At 52.1% G+C, this 13,416-nt stretch overlaps 1 protein-coding gene across 1 annotated transcript; it reads right to left on the bottom strand.

The window, feature by feature from the left end:
- Nucleotides 1-2,929: 2,929 nt before the first annotated feature.
- CRYBA4 (crystallin beta A4) lies at nucleotides 2,930-11,910 on the bottom strand. The gene is made up of 8 exons (XM_055549961.1): nucleotides 11,788-11,910; nucleotides 9,144-9,221; nucleotides 8,506-8,556; nucleotides 7,700-7,783; nucleotides 7,495-7,613; nucleotides 6,208-6,349; nucleotides 4,027-4,169; nucleotides 2,930-3,259 (listed from the first exon to the last, which is right to left on the bottom strand). The coding sequence occupies exons 1-8, from the start codon at nucleotides 11,908-11,910 to the stop codon at nucleotides 3,112-3,114; spliced, it is 888 nt and encodes a 295-aa protein (XP_055405936.1). The 3' UTR covers nucleotides 2,930-3,111.
- Nucleotides 11,911-13,416: the final 1,506 nt, after the last annotated feature.

Here is a 13,416-nt window from a genome sequence, read left to right as displayed (position 1 = left end):
GAGAGCACGGAGTCTTAACCACTGGACTGCCAGGGAAGTCCCCCACGTTACGTTCGTAACGGGGCCACTCTGGCTGCTGGGTGCAGAGCAGATTTGTTGTTGTGCAGCCACTAAGTCACGTCTGACTCTTTGCGAACACCATGGACTGCAGCCTGCCAGGCTCCTCTGTCCATGGGATTTCCCAGGCAAAAATACTGGAGGGGGTAGCCATTCCCATCTCCAGGGAGTCTTTGCGGCCCAGGGATAAAACCTGCATCTCCTGCATTGCAGGTAGATTCTTGACCACTGAGCGACCAGGGAAGCCTGAAGAACAGGTTGTTCAGAGGCAAAGTGGGATCAGGGAGACCGAGGGGGATGGAGAGAGAATGGCTTGGACTAATGTAGGAGCAAGAGAGATGGTGACAAGGGGCTGGATTCTAGCACATTCTGAAGGTGCAGACACCATGATTCGCCAGTGCATTGGACTGTGGGGTGTGAGAGATTTTGGATTATTCCAAAGGTTTGGGCCCACACAGCTGGAAACGTGTAGCTTCGGTTGTGGATGGATTCTGTTTGAGATGTACGTCAGACATCCACGTGGAGGTGTCGAGGAAGGAGCTGATATCCAGAGATGGAGTCCAGAGGAGAGGTCAGAGCAGTGATAAACTCCAGGGAAGGACTGCCTCCCAGCCCTCCCGCATCATCTGACTGAGGTCCTTGCTTATCAGCCCTACACACCCAAATCTCCCCATCACAGCACCTATCACAGGAGATTATAGCCCACTGTGGACTTGTCTGCCTTCCCCACACAACTGCGTGAGAGAAAAGGTTTTGTGTCTCTTGTTTATCATTTGCCAGGGCCTGGGTACACAGGAGGTCCCAGGCACATGGCTGTTTGAATGAACAGGATACCACAAAGAGGGGTTAAAAAATGACTAAAAAGTGCCAGTGTTCCCAAATACTGTCCTCCCTTTCCTGAGCCAGATAATGTTATCTTTTCCAGCAGGCTGTTCAGAACCCTGCCCCTTCCTGACCCTATCAGACTTATTTATGACAGAGGAAGATAGTCCGGAAAATAGCCAGATGGCTTTTGATTGTTAAGACAATCTATATACAAAGAACCAGGAGAGAGAGTAAGGGCAGGGCAGGGCAAGGAACGTTTGTACAGATCTGGCCGCTCAGGCTGCAAATGGAATGGGAGTTCCTTTCCTTGTTTTAAAAACCTTTAAGGTGGGAGGTGTTAAATGTGACTCCAGGGTAGTATGAGTGAGAAAGAACTGGGGAGAGAAAAAAGGAAGGTGTGAAGCTTTAGGGGAGAGAACTGGCTCCCTCCATGCATGGCTTTAAAAAAAACAACATGCTTGGGACAGTTTATTGGGAAGACGGCAATCATAAACATACGTGTACCTGAGTTTGGGGAGAACGGATACAGATATATGTATGACTGAGACCCTTAGAACTGTCCACCTAGAACTATCACAACATTGTTAATCGACTACATCCCAATATAAAATAAAACATTTAAAAATAAATATATGTGCACCTTCCCTGGTAACTCAGCCGGTAAAGAATCCTCCTGCAATGCCAGAGACCTAGGTTCGATCCCCGGGTTGGGAAGATCCACTGGAGAAGGGATGCGCTACCCACTCCAGAATTCTGGCCTGAAGAATTCCATGGACTGTATAGTCCATGGGGTCACAAAGAATCAGATACAACTGAGTGACTTTCACTTTCACTTTCCATAAAACAGCAGCAAGGTTCTTGAAGGAAAAAAAATCAGGAAGCAAAAATGAACAAAACTAAAGATAGAAGCAGATAAAGCCCAAATCATTGTAGGAGATATTAACAGCCCTTTCTGCGTGATTGATTAAAAAAAAAAAAACTAATTTTTAAAAACTTGGCAAGGATATAGAAAAATCCTACCAAAGTTGTGGGCCAACCTGACCTAGTCCACATTTATAAAACACTACACCGAACAACAGCAAGATTTTAAAATTTTCAAGTCTTTCAGAAAGAGACCATAATCTGGGCCAGGAAATAAGTTTCATTAGAATATTTAAATCTTGAGTATGTTCTCTGATCACAATTAACAAACCAATAACAATAAAATATGTAGGAAATCCCAAATATTCAGATAGCATATCCCTAAGTAACCCATGGATCAAAGAAGAACTCATAAGGGAGACTGGAAAATATCAAACTGAGTGATAATGAAAACAACATCAAATCACAATTTCTGGGAAGCAGCTAATGCGGTGATTGCAGGGAAATTCTTAACTCTGACTCTGTGGGCGTGCGTGCGCGGGTGCGTGCTAACTCGCTTCAGTAGTGTGTGACTCTTTTCCACCCCATGGACCGTAGCCCGCCAGGCTCCTCTGTCCATGGGATTCTCCAGGCAAGAACACTGGAGTGGGTGGCCGTGCCCTCCAGAGATCCTCCCCACCCAGAGAGCCAACCTATGGCTTTTGCACTGCAGGCAGATTCTTTACCGCTGAGCCCCCCTGGAAGGCTCAACTTCGTGGTGTGTGTGTTAGTCACTCAGTTGTGTTTAAATCTTTGCGACCCCGGGCCGTAGCCCGCCAGGCTCCTCCGTCCCTGGGATTCTCCAGGCAAGAATACTGGAGTGGGTGGGTAGCCATTCCCTTCTCCCGGGGATCTTCCCAACCCAGGGATGGAACCCCGGTCTCCTGCATTGCAGGCAGATTCTTTACCATCAGAGCCACCAGGGAAGCCCATATGGGGGGAGGGACCATAATTAATGACTCAAGGGTCTACCTCTAAAAGCTAGACAAAAGACGAATAAAGTAAACCCAAAATAATAGAAGATGAAAAAGAGGAAGGATAAGAGCAAAACTCAGTGAAATGAAACACAGACGGCCGACAGAGAAAATCAGCAAAGCTACACGCTGATCCTCTGAAAGGATTCACCAAGTGGAAAACCACAGGCTAACACTAGGCCTTTTATTTTAGTATTACTTTTAGTTTTTCGTGCTGACTGTGCATGGACTGGCCCACAGGGTTAACGGGTGCATACGGGTTACGGGGCAGGAAGAGGAGAGAGCAGTCAACAGCGTCCGCGGTTCCTCTGTTCCAGACAAGCACACGTCCCCTGCTCAGCGCCGACCCCTCGGCTCACTGCTGGATCCTTCGGATGCTCTGCACCTGGAAGGTCTGGGCGTGAGAGCCCCACTCCCGGAAGTGCTTATAGTCGCCTGAGTGGTGGTCACACTCCAGCACGTACTGAAAACCTCGGTAGCCAGGAAACTGGGAGCAAACCCAGCTGCAAAAGGGAAGGGGGCAGGCCGTTACCTTTCAAGAGGCACCAGCACGGCCACCAAGGCAGAGACACAGGGGGAGCCGCGGCTGCGAGCACACTCCAGCCACCCCGCATTCCTGCCCAGAACGCGCCCTGCTCTGCCCGCCACCGATCACGTGCTTCTGTCTGCCAGCAACACCCTTCGGGCCCTTCTTTGCCTGGTTGAGTTAATATTTATCGTCCAGGTCTCAGCCCGATCTTCACTGCAACGGGGTCGGTCTGACTTCTCGTCCAAATTAGGCCACGGTCCCTCATCGTACCTTTGTAGCACTCGCGCAATTAGGTAATTAACATATTATTTGTAAAAAAAAAAAAAAAGTCAGGCTCCTCTGCCAACAGTAAGCACCTGTGTGCCCTGGTACATTGTTATTTAGTGCCTACACAATGCCTGGCACAATAAATATTTGATGAGGAAAGGGAGGGGGAGGGGGGAGGGAGGAGGGGGAGGGGAGGGGGAGGGAAGAGGAGGAGAGAAGGAAGAGGGAGGAGGGGGAGGGAGGAGGGGGAGTGGACGGCGGGAGGAAGAAGGGAGGAGTCTTCCTCTTCATTGACCCTCACATTGTTCAGGACTAGACAAGGGCTGGTGTCTCTTTCTCTGAGCTTCCCTTCCCCTTTCTATACGAGGGAGGCGGACTCGAGATTCCCAAGAGGTCCATCCTCCTCCGGAGGTGTCCCCCCGGCCCTCTCAACCTCCTCTCTGTCCCCGCAGAGCACAGCCTCGATCCACTTACGCCCCCGAGTGGACGTGGAAGGAGCCCACTTCATTGCCATCCCAGCCCATCGCCTGGAGGGAGGGGTAATCATCACTCAGCTCTCCCTTCCTGCCCAGGAAGTTCTCCTGCTCGAAGATGGTCAGCCTCGAGTCGCGGTGGTTCTGCAGGGAACAGAGTCAGAGCATCAGGGTGTCAGTCGGAAGCCCCAGCCGGCCCCTGCATCCCAGCTCTCGTCTCCAAAAATCAGCCTTCCTCTCCAGCCCTCTGGAAGGACAATAAGGCAACAGGCACTGGAAACCTTACAAGAGCCAAAACCTTCCAGAAATTTACACAAAATAAACAAGGACAACAAGCCTTGGTGATAAAAGAAAGAAAAGAATCAAAAAAATCAATATGATACCCAACAGCAGGGGATCAGGGGGTAAGCTGGAGTGTTGCATAGGGTTAAGAGAAGGGTGTGGAGATCTGGGTTCAAATCCTGATTTTCCACACACCAGCTGACTGAGCTTAAAAACATGCCCCACATATACACAATGGAATATTACTCAGCCATTAAAAAGAATGAAGTAATGCCATTTGCAGCAACGCGAATGGACCTAGAGATTGTCATACTGAGTGAAGTAAGTCAGACAGGGAAGGAGGAAATACCGTATGACATTCCTTATATGTGGAATCGAAAAAGAAATGATGCAAATGAACTTAACTTACAAAACAGAAAGAGACTCACAGACTTAGAGAATGAACTTAATGGTTGCCGGAGGGGAAAGACGGGGGGATGGGATAGTTAGGGAGTTTGGGATGAACATGTACACACGGCTATATTCAAAACGGATAACCAACAAGGTCCCACTGTATAGCACATGGAACTCGGCTCAGTGTCATGTGGCAGCCTGGATGGGAGGGGCGTTTAGGGAAGAATGGATACTTGTATATGTGTGGCTGAGTCCTTTCCCTGTCCACCTGAAACCATGGCAACATTGTTAAATTGGCTATACCCTAATACAAAATAAAAAGTTTAAACAGACAAAAAAACCTGTCCCACAGCATTTCTGAGCCTGTTTCCGCATCTATAAAATGAAATTAACCACATCCACTTTTGCAGAACTTGTAAACTAGGTAGAGGCAGGGATCGCTTCGGTGAGAGCCCGTGTGGGTCCCCATATGGGCACAGTGGCTGGGCTGTCTGTGGAACAAGTGATCAGCCATAAGACAGTATACTAGGTAGGCACCATGGAAAATGTCATAGGTGAGATTTAATCACCCAAAGGGTGACTGGAATATATTTGCAGAGGGGGTAAGGCTGGTTTCCAAGCTTTAGGTTCATTATGATTCAATTTGTATAACCAAATGAGATGCATATGTAGATATATAGCCTTAGATGGTATAGATACACAGATCTAGACATCGATATGGACATCAATCACTGCAGATAGAATCTGTGGGTAGCACAGAAACCAAGGAAATCTCAAGTACCGATAACAGCAGGCTTCTGTCTCAGAAGTGTGGGTATAAGTGACTTTTATTTTCTTATTCAGCCATATTGGGTTTTTCCCTGAACTTTAGGGGATACATACATGTGCTGTAGTTATTTAAAATTCATCAAAATTGTTTTTGAAGGAGAAAAATACACCTTTTTGAGCCTCAGTTTTTCCATCTGTAAAATGGGGATAATAATACTCACCTCGCCCCATACTCTGTAAATAGTAGCTAAAATATAAAATCAGGAACACTGACAATGAATCAGGAATAAGACATAGGACCCTTCTTTCTCACATCACCCTGCCATCTCTGGTACCCAGCCTCTCCCAGTGTGGTCCAGAGGTTAAGACTCCATGCTCCCAACACAGGGGGCACAGGTTCAGTCCCCAGTCAGGGCACTAAGATCCCAAAGGCCGCACAGCACGGCCAGAAAAAAGGAAAAGGACACAAAACAGGAAGGAGTTCATATCACAACCAGAGTAGCAATGGGCAGAATGTCTGTGGTGGGCTCTGTCCATATGTACATTTTTTTCCCCAGAACTTAAGTACCATGGCCCCATTTTAAGATGAAGAAACTGAGGCTCAGAGAGGGGAGGGACCGCCACAGCTTGAAGCAGTGATACGAGAATCTGAACTCTGGACATCCAATTCCCAAGCCCCCACTGGAGGGGCTCAGCCCCCCACCCCCGCCTTCAGGGACCAGGCAGTGTCGGGACTCACAGCGCAGGCCACTGGCCGGAAGGAGGTGAGCCGCTCGGCGGGGTAGGACGTGTTGCCGCTCCACGCATCCCAGGATGGGTACTCACCCCGCTCCAGCACATACTGCTGCCCTTGGAAGCCGGCGTGCTCAAAACCCACCCACCTGCCAACAGACGGTAGAGCATACAAGAGGTTAGGAGGCCTCCGACCCTGAGTTCTAGACCAGTGGTTGTCATACAGAGGTGACTTTGCCCCCCACCCACCCAAGGAGGCATTTAAAATGTCTGCAGGCATTTTTAGTTGTCTTGCTGGGAGTCCGGAGGAGAGATTTGCAACTGGCATTTGTGAGCAGAGGCTGGGGATGCTGCTAAACATCCTCCCATGCACTGGGCAGCCACCAGCACGGAATTACCTGACCCCAAACATCTGTAGTGCCAACGTGGAGAAGCCCGCTGCCTCGCTGTGCATCCTGCAGGCAGGGGACTGGCCCCTTGCAGGTACCCTCCACCCTCGCGCCTGTCCCCCTGGGCCACGTAGATGAGACTTGACCATGTGCTGACTTCAGCTTTGGCCATCTCATTAATCTCCGTCTCTCTTTTTACTTTTTTCAAATTTATTTTATTTTTGGCTGCACTGGGTCTTCGCTGCTGCGCACGGGCTTTTCTCTAGCTGTGGTGTGCAGGCTCCTTATTGCAGTGGTATCTCCTGTTTTGGAGCACAGGCTCTAGGGCACGGGCTTAAGTTGTTGTGGCCCATGGGCTTAGCTACCTCAAAGCATGTGAAATCTTCCCCAGCCAGGGACCAAACTCATATCGCCTGCACTGGCAGGCAGATTCTTTACCACTGGACCACCAGGGAAGTCCCCCCTCTCTTTTTAAACAAAACATATCTCATGCTCAGAGCCTCAGTCAAGCAGCAACACTTAACTAAAAATTACTAGCATTATTTTTCACTATATTTTTAGTTACCTTCCACTTTTGGTGAGTGATCTTGACTTTCGATTTGTACCTAACAGAGACATTTCAGACCCAACACTGGATTTTGAAGGTCTGCCCCCACAGGGCTGCCTCGTCCAATGTGCAGACTCTGTGAAAGGCACCGCTGCCCTCCCATACACCCAGCTACATTTGCAACCTGTGCAACCTTACACTGCCATCCTTCATGCTCCGCAGCATCTCACATCCATGGAGGCACACCGGTACAGTTAGAGCCTGGGAAGATAGGACCTCGAACGTCTAAAAGTCCCAGCACCCCTCTCTAGATACCTTCCTGTCTCCCCAACCCCAGCTCCGATCCCCCTGGACTCACGCGCCACTCAGCACTTTCAAAGATCGAACAGTCTCGAAGCCAAGCTCCAGCACGCTGGGGCACTCAGCCGTGAACTCATGCCGCCGGCCCTGGAAGCCCTCCTCATCCCACACCACGATCTATGCCGGAGAGAAAAGGTAGGGACCCACATCAGAGTGCTGGGCAGCGGGGCGGAATGGGGGACGGTGAGGGGTTAGGAACGCACCCCAGGACTCAGTGTGGGGCAGGCCAGGTAATGCAGGGAGGCAAACTCAGATGCCTTCAGGGTCCAGGGAGGGGAGGGTGAGAGCTGAGACCCCGGGAGCACAGGCCCTGCTCAGCGCCACCTACTGTTGCCACTTGGTAATGCGACCAACCGTACAATTTTCCCAAGACAACCCCTGTAACAACCTTTCTGTGAGCTCTCCCGGTGTTCAAAGGCTGACGACAAATTCAGAGGTTTTAGGGTTGTTTTTTTTTTTTTTTTTTCTTCTTCTTCTTTTTTAACACAGAGGAAACCAAAGGAAGCATGCCCAGAGACTGTGCAACATCACCAGTTGGCCTTTTCTGCCAGTGGTAGTGATGTTGTCGACTCTTTGCGACCCCGCGGACTGTGGCCCGCCAGGCTCCTCTGTCCATGGGATTCTCCAGGCAAGAACACTGGAGTGAGTTGCCATTCCCTTCTCCAGGGGGTCTTCCCAACCCAGGGATCAGACCCAGGTCTCCTGAGTTGCAGGCAGACTCTTTACCGTCTGAGCTACAAAGACCTGTTTTCTGCCAGAGAGATGGTTACGTTTGGGGACAGGAAGCCCCAGCTTCAAGTCAAGAACCTCTGTGTGTGACCTCTGGCAAGACCTTCTCCCTCTCGCAGCCTCGACTACATCCTCTGTGAAATGGGTCCTCATTACCGCCCCGCTCCAGGGGTGAGGTGGGAACTCAGTGAAGGTGGGGCAGGGGTCCGCAGGACTCGGGTTTGACCTGTGCCCTCCCCCTCCCGACGTCGCCCCCCCCACCCCCAGCGCCTCTCCCTACCTTCCAGAGTCCCGCCGACTTGGTGCACTGCAGAGACATGCCGCTCGTTTCCTAGGCGACAGAAGAAGGTGAGGTAGCTTCCACTCTGACTCTGCTCCCCTCCTTGAAGCCAAAGTCTGGTTTGAGCAGATGGGTACCCAGGTGGGGTCCAGAAGTGCCCCAGATGAAGGGCAAAGTGCGGCTTTGGGCTTGTCCCCCTCCTCCACTTTCCAGTACCATCTCCTTCTCTTCCATCCTCTCTGTCTCAAAATGAACCCATTCTGGGTCCTGTTCCTCTAAGCCCCCTCGGTGCTGCTTTGTCTACTCAGTAGGGGGAATTTTCCATGGCTGCAGGTGGGTGGGTGCTGCACCCCTGGCAAGCCCCAAGGTGCTCAGCTTGAGAGCCTCCCAAAGACAGCGCCTGACCTAGAAAGGAGGCTCTAAGAGCGTAAGGTGAGGCCACAGGATTACAGGAATCATTTGGGTTTCAAACGGCGGTCGCAGGTACCGGTCTCGAGGTCTGGAGCCTGGTTTGATGAGGATAGCATTTGGGATGACTCAGTGGTATACCCCCAGGACTGGGGACGAGGGGCTCCCCTGCCTCCCAGGAGACTCACCCAGAGCTCGAATCCCACCCCTTCTCCAAGCCGGGGACTTACCGAGATGGACCCAGAGAACATGCCAGACCCGGGAACGGCCGAGGTCAGGCTCTTATAGGCAGGGAGGAGAGAGGGCCCCTGGGGGGGACAGAGCCCTGACTCAGCAAGTGAGTGACGGGAACAAAAGCCAAGCCTGCTTGTGGCTCTGATGGAGAGGTGTCAGCACCATTGGCCTCGGCTGGGAGGGAGAGGCCAGGGTGCCCCCCTCGGGGATCACCCATGAAGAAGGCAAGAGGAAGACGGTCCCCCCTAATCAGCTCCACCCTAATCCAGCAATGGATCAAGAGTCCAAACACCTCAGCCTTCCTAGCCGTGTGACCTGGGGCAGGTCCTCCCCGCTATTTCTTCCTGTAAAACGGAGCAAGGGTAAACTATAAAAAGGCATGAGAGTATGCCACATGCCTGGCACAGGCATTCAACAAATACCTATGCCTTTCCCCTCTCCCAGCTCCCTTCTTCTTCTTCCTCCGGTAGGGGCAATCAGGGTGGACTTCATGGCAGACACTCGGTTCTGAAGGGTGGCATTGAAACTCAGTTCTGAAGGGTGTAGAGGATTTATAGCGAGTGAGATGCTTTTGCTAGGCAAGAGTGCACAGGTGGGAGTCTGGGGCTGGTGACCCAATGGGGCTGAAGGAGCGCAGAGGGACGCAGGCAGGACAGGTGGCTGGGCCAGGGCCTCTGGGGCCCACAAAGCCCAGAGACGGGTCCAGCTCGCTCCGTGGGCAGAAGGAAGGCGCTGGTGGCCTGAACATGCTTTACAAACTGTGCTGCACCGCCGAACATCCGGGGTTTGTGGAATTCGCTTCGCGCACACGTCTCCCCCCCATTCCTACCCTCTGAAATTGGCCCAAGAGGGTCCTCTCACGGCATAGGGAAGACCATGACTGGAAACCAGATCCCTCCAGGTGAGCTGGAGAACGTCCACGTCAGCTCACGGAGCTGTGAGCTGTGAGATGGCAATACTAGTGCCCTCTGGGTGGGTTCTATGCAGCCCGATCAAAGGCACGGCTTTGAGATCAGGTTGCCAGGAAGGTGAAAGAACAAGAATGCAGCCTCCGTAGCCAGACGGCCCGGGTTTACGTCCCACTCTTGGTGGCTGGGTAACCTTGAGCCTGTTACTTCGTCTCTCCAAGCCTCAGTTTCCTCATATGTAAAATGGGTATACAGGTAAATTGGGTTCAGCCTAAGAGATGCGGTATTGTGAGGGTAAATGTGACTTACACACAAAGAGCATCACGGTTCTGGAACGGCTCCTGGAACCTGACATTCATCATGTGTCTCCATCATCAATGGCATCATTGCAGCTAATTAAAAAAAAAAATTACTATCGACACATCTTCACTTCCATGTTTATTGCAGCGTTATGCACAATAGCCAGGATGTGAAAATAACCCAATTGTCCATAATATTGGATAACTGAAATAACCTAATTATCCATCCACTCTTTATCCAATGAGTGGATATATAAGATGTGATATGTAGGTACAATGGAATATTATTCAGCCTTGAGAAAGAAGAAAACCCTACCATTCGTGACAACACAGATAGACCCCCAAAGGCATTATGCTAAGCGAAATAAATCAGAGAAAGACAAATATCGTAGGATCTCACTTACACATGGAACTGTAAAAAGACAAAATAAGAGAAGTGGAGAGTAAGATGGAGGGAGCCGGGAGGTGGAAGAAACAGGGAGATGATGTTCACGGGGCATAAACTTGCAGTTATAAGGTTAACGAGTTTGGGGACCTAATGGACAGCATGGTGATTATAGCTGGTGGTGTACCGTACACTCTAATGCTGCTTAGGGAACAGAGCTTTCGTGTTCTCCGCACAAGAACGTGAAGAGTAACTGTGAGGTGGCAGGGAGGTGGCAATCACCGTGCACTTTGTAAATGTATCAGGTCAACGTTCGGCACACCTTTACCCTGCTGTGTGCCGGTTATATTTCAGTACAGCTGGGGGAAGTGATTCCTCTTAAATGTTTGTTAAATACTTAATGAATACCCTTAATTACCTGAAAATACTTACTTGTATGAAAGCAAGAGGGCATGGCTTTTAAGAGCTTGGGTTCAGGAGTTCAAAACGTGTGACTTCCAATTCCATTCTTACTGATGAAGAAATGGGCTGAGAGAGGGCAAAGGGATTTGCTTCGGTTTCCTCGTCTGCGAAGAGGATCAATCCCAGCGCCCCCACCGAAATAATGAGGATTACAGGAACCACGTCAGTCAGATGCTCAGAGTGGAGCCACCCAGCATGGGGGGGAGAGGGAGGCATAGGAGGGGCCCCCCTACCTCCGCCCCCACCGTTTGGCTGACCACCCATTGCCATAGGGGACACGGAACTGCCCCAGACGTCTTGGCCCTGAAACCCAGACCTGTGGGTGGCCCCCACCACAGGCATCTTGGCCCCCGTTCCAGTGGCTGCCCCGTCCTGTGGTTGCTGCCCCCCACAACAACCAAGGTCTTGGCCCAGGATGAAAGGCTGGGGGGGAGGCTGGGAAGTGAGGGGGTGTGAGGTGGGGGTTGGGCAGACAGCAGAGCTGCCCCTGGGTCATGCAAGGCGGAGCTGGGCTCCGTGGGGAGTCTGGGACCCTGGACCCCCACAGAAGAAACAAGAACCTAAGGAGAATCTCATTCTCCCCCACCCCATCACCACCACCAGGGGCTGGGGAGGCAGACTCCAGGCCGGCGTGGCCCGGCAGTGCCCCGTGGTCCCCCAGTGCTGGCTCGATTGTCAGTTCATCCTGTGTGGCCGTGGTGAAATCCATGGTTCCCCCCGGGCCTCAGTTTCTCCAAGTGTGAAATGTGGGGATTGGATGGGGAGATTTCTGGCATCTGTTCCCTTGTTCCGACTCTTTACTGCTCTATTTGACATCTGTCTCTGTCTGTCTGTCCCTCTCTGTTGCCATCGCCCTTCCCTCTCCCCATCCGTATTTCTGTCTCCATCATCCCTCTTTCTCTGTCACTCTCCACTTCTCCCAACCTGAGTCCCTGTTCTCTCTCCCAACTGGTTTCCCTGGTTTCCCCTGCACCCAGCCCATTCCTGGCTCTGCCCTCTCTGTGCCTTAGTTTTGCTCATCTGACAAATGGGTATAATCAAAGTACCCGATAAGGTGGATTGTCCTGGGGACTGACCCAGATGGCAGGGGTAACGCATTAGTGCTACCCCTTGTCCCCTGCCTTCCTGGGCAGCAACCCCACAGGGACACCTGAGCCACTTGTAACCGCAGACACAGAGGCCCCAAGGGACAGACTTTCCTAAGGCCACGCAGCGCAGAGTGGCTGAGCCTGGATTCCAACCCAGGTCTCCAACTGACCTTCTGGAGGCTCCCGCTTTCCCTGGATTGGCAGCCAGTGGGGACCCCATCACAGGCCCATACCCGGCGGGGGTTTGTGAGAGCAGCTTTGGGGCAGGGGCCCGGCAGAGGCAAGGCCATGTGGCTGCCGGCCAGGGTTTCTGCTGTGCGTGCTGGGCTCACAATGGAAAGTGCTGGTCTCCGCAGGAACCCAGCAGAGCCAGGGCTCCGAGGCCCCCCGACTCTCTGCCCAGGGCCTGCTGAGCCAGCTGCCACTTTGTGCCACAGAAGACAGGATCTGGTGTCTGCCAGACTATAAAATGGGGGGTCGGCCTCTGGTCACCCACTGCTCCAAGCCTGCCCGCCTGCCTGTCCTCCAGCAGCAAATAGCAGGGCCCCAGGTAAGAGGGGACCCACCCTCGGCCAAGAGCCCCAGGGGAGGGGAGGGGAGTGAGAAAGGGAGACAGAAAGCAGGGATAGAAGAGAGTCAGAGAGATGGGCGTAATCAGGAGACAGGTGGGGAGAGAGAGGAGGCAGAGCGAGGAAGAGAGGGAGGGAAGAAAAGAGAAGAAAGACAAAGAACAGATAGATGCAGAGGTATAAACAGGGCAAGACACTGGGGGCGAAAGAAGCAGAAAGAGACAGGAGGGTAGGCACAGAGAGAGAGAAGATGGGAATAAACAGGAAAACTGAGAGGGAGGGGTAGGGGAGGAGGAAGGGAGCGATGGATAGAGAGGGATGGGGGGTTGGGTTGTGGCAGGGCAGGAAGGAACCCAGTGCCAGCCCAGGGGACTGTGGATTCAGAGCCTGACTTTGGGGGCGGGGGAAGCAAGAGCCTGGAAGCCACAGATGTGGCCCAGCTGTCTGGCCTCCCTACAGCCGGGCAGAGCACCCCGGAGCGCTGACAGTCCTTCTCAAGAGGCAGCCCAGGGAGGGGTCTGCTTGCGCCCAGCTAGCTCTTCCTCACAGAAAGTGTTC

Source organism: Bubalus kerabau, chromosome 16 (genome assembly GCF_029407905.1).
Source record: "Bubalus kerabau isolate K-KA32 ecotype Philippines breed swamp buffalo chromosome 16, PCC_UOA_SB_1v2, whole genome shotgun sequence".
NCBI lineage: Eukaryota > Metazoa > Chordata > Mammalia > Artiodactyla > Bovidae > Bubalus > Bubalus kerabau.
This window is presented reverse-complemented; position numbering and strand designations above follow the sequence as displayed.

What these genes read in the sequence shown, in the direction of transcription:
- CRYBA4 (XM_055549961.1), bottom strand. Translation starts at nt 11,910, where the DNA reads ATGGATTTCACCACGGCCACACAGGATGAACTGACAATCGAGCCAGCA. An exon ending in TGTTCTCTGGGTCCATCTCG is followed by an intron (nt 8,557 to 9,143) that starts GTAAGTCCCCGG and finishes TCTGTCGCCTAG; the next exon opens with GAAACGAGCGGCATGTCTCT. An exon ending in TCCGGCCAGTGGCCTGCGCT is followed by an intron (nt 4,170 to 6,207) that starts GTGAGTCCCGAC and finishes TGTTCCCTGCAG; the next exon opens with AACCACCGCGACTCGAGGCT.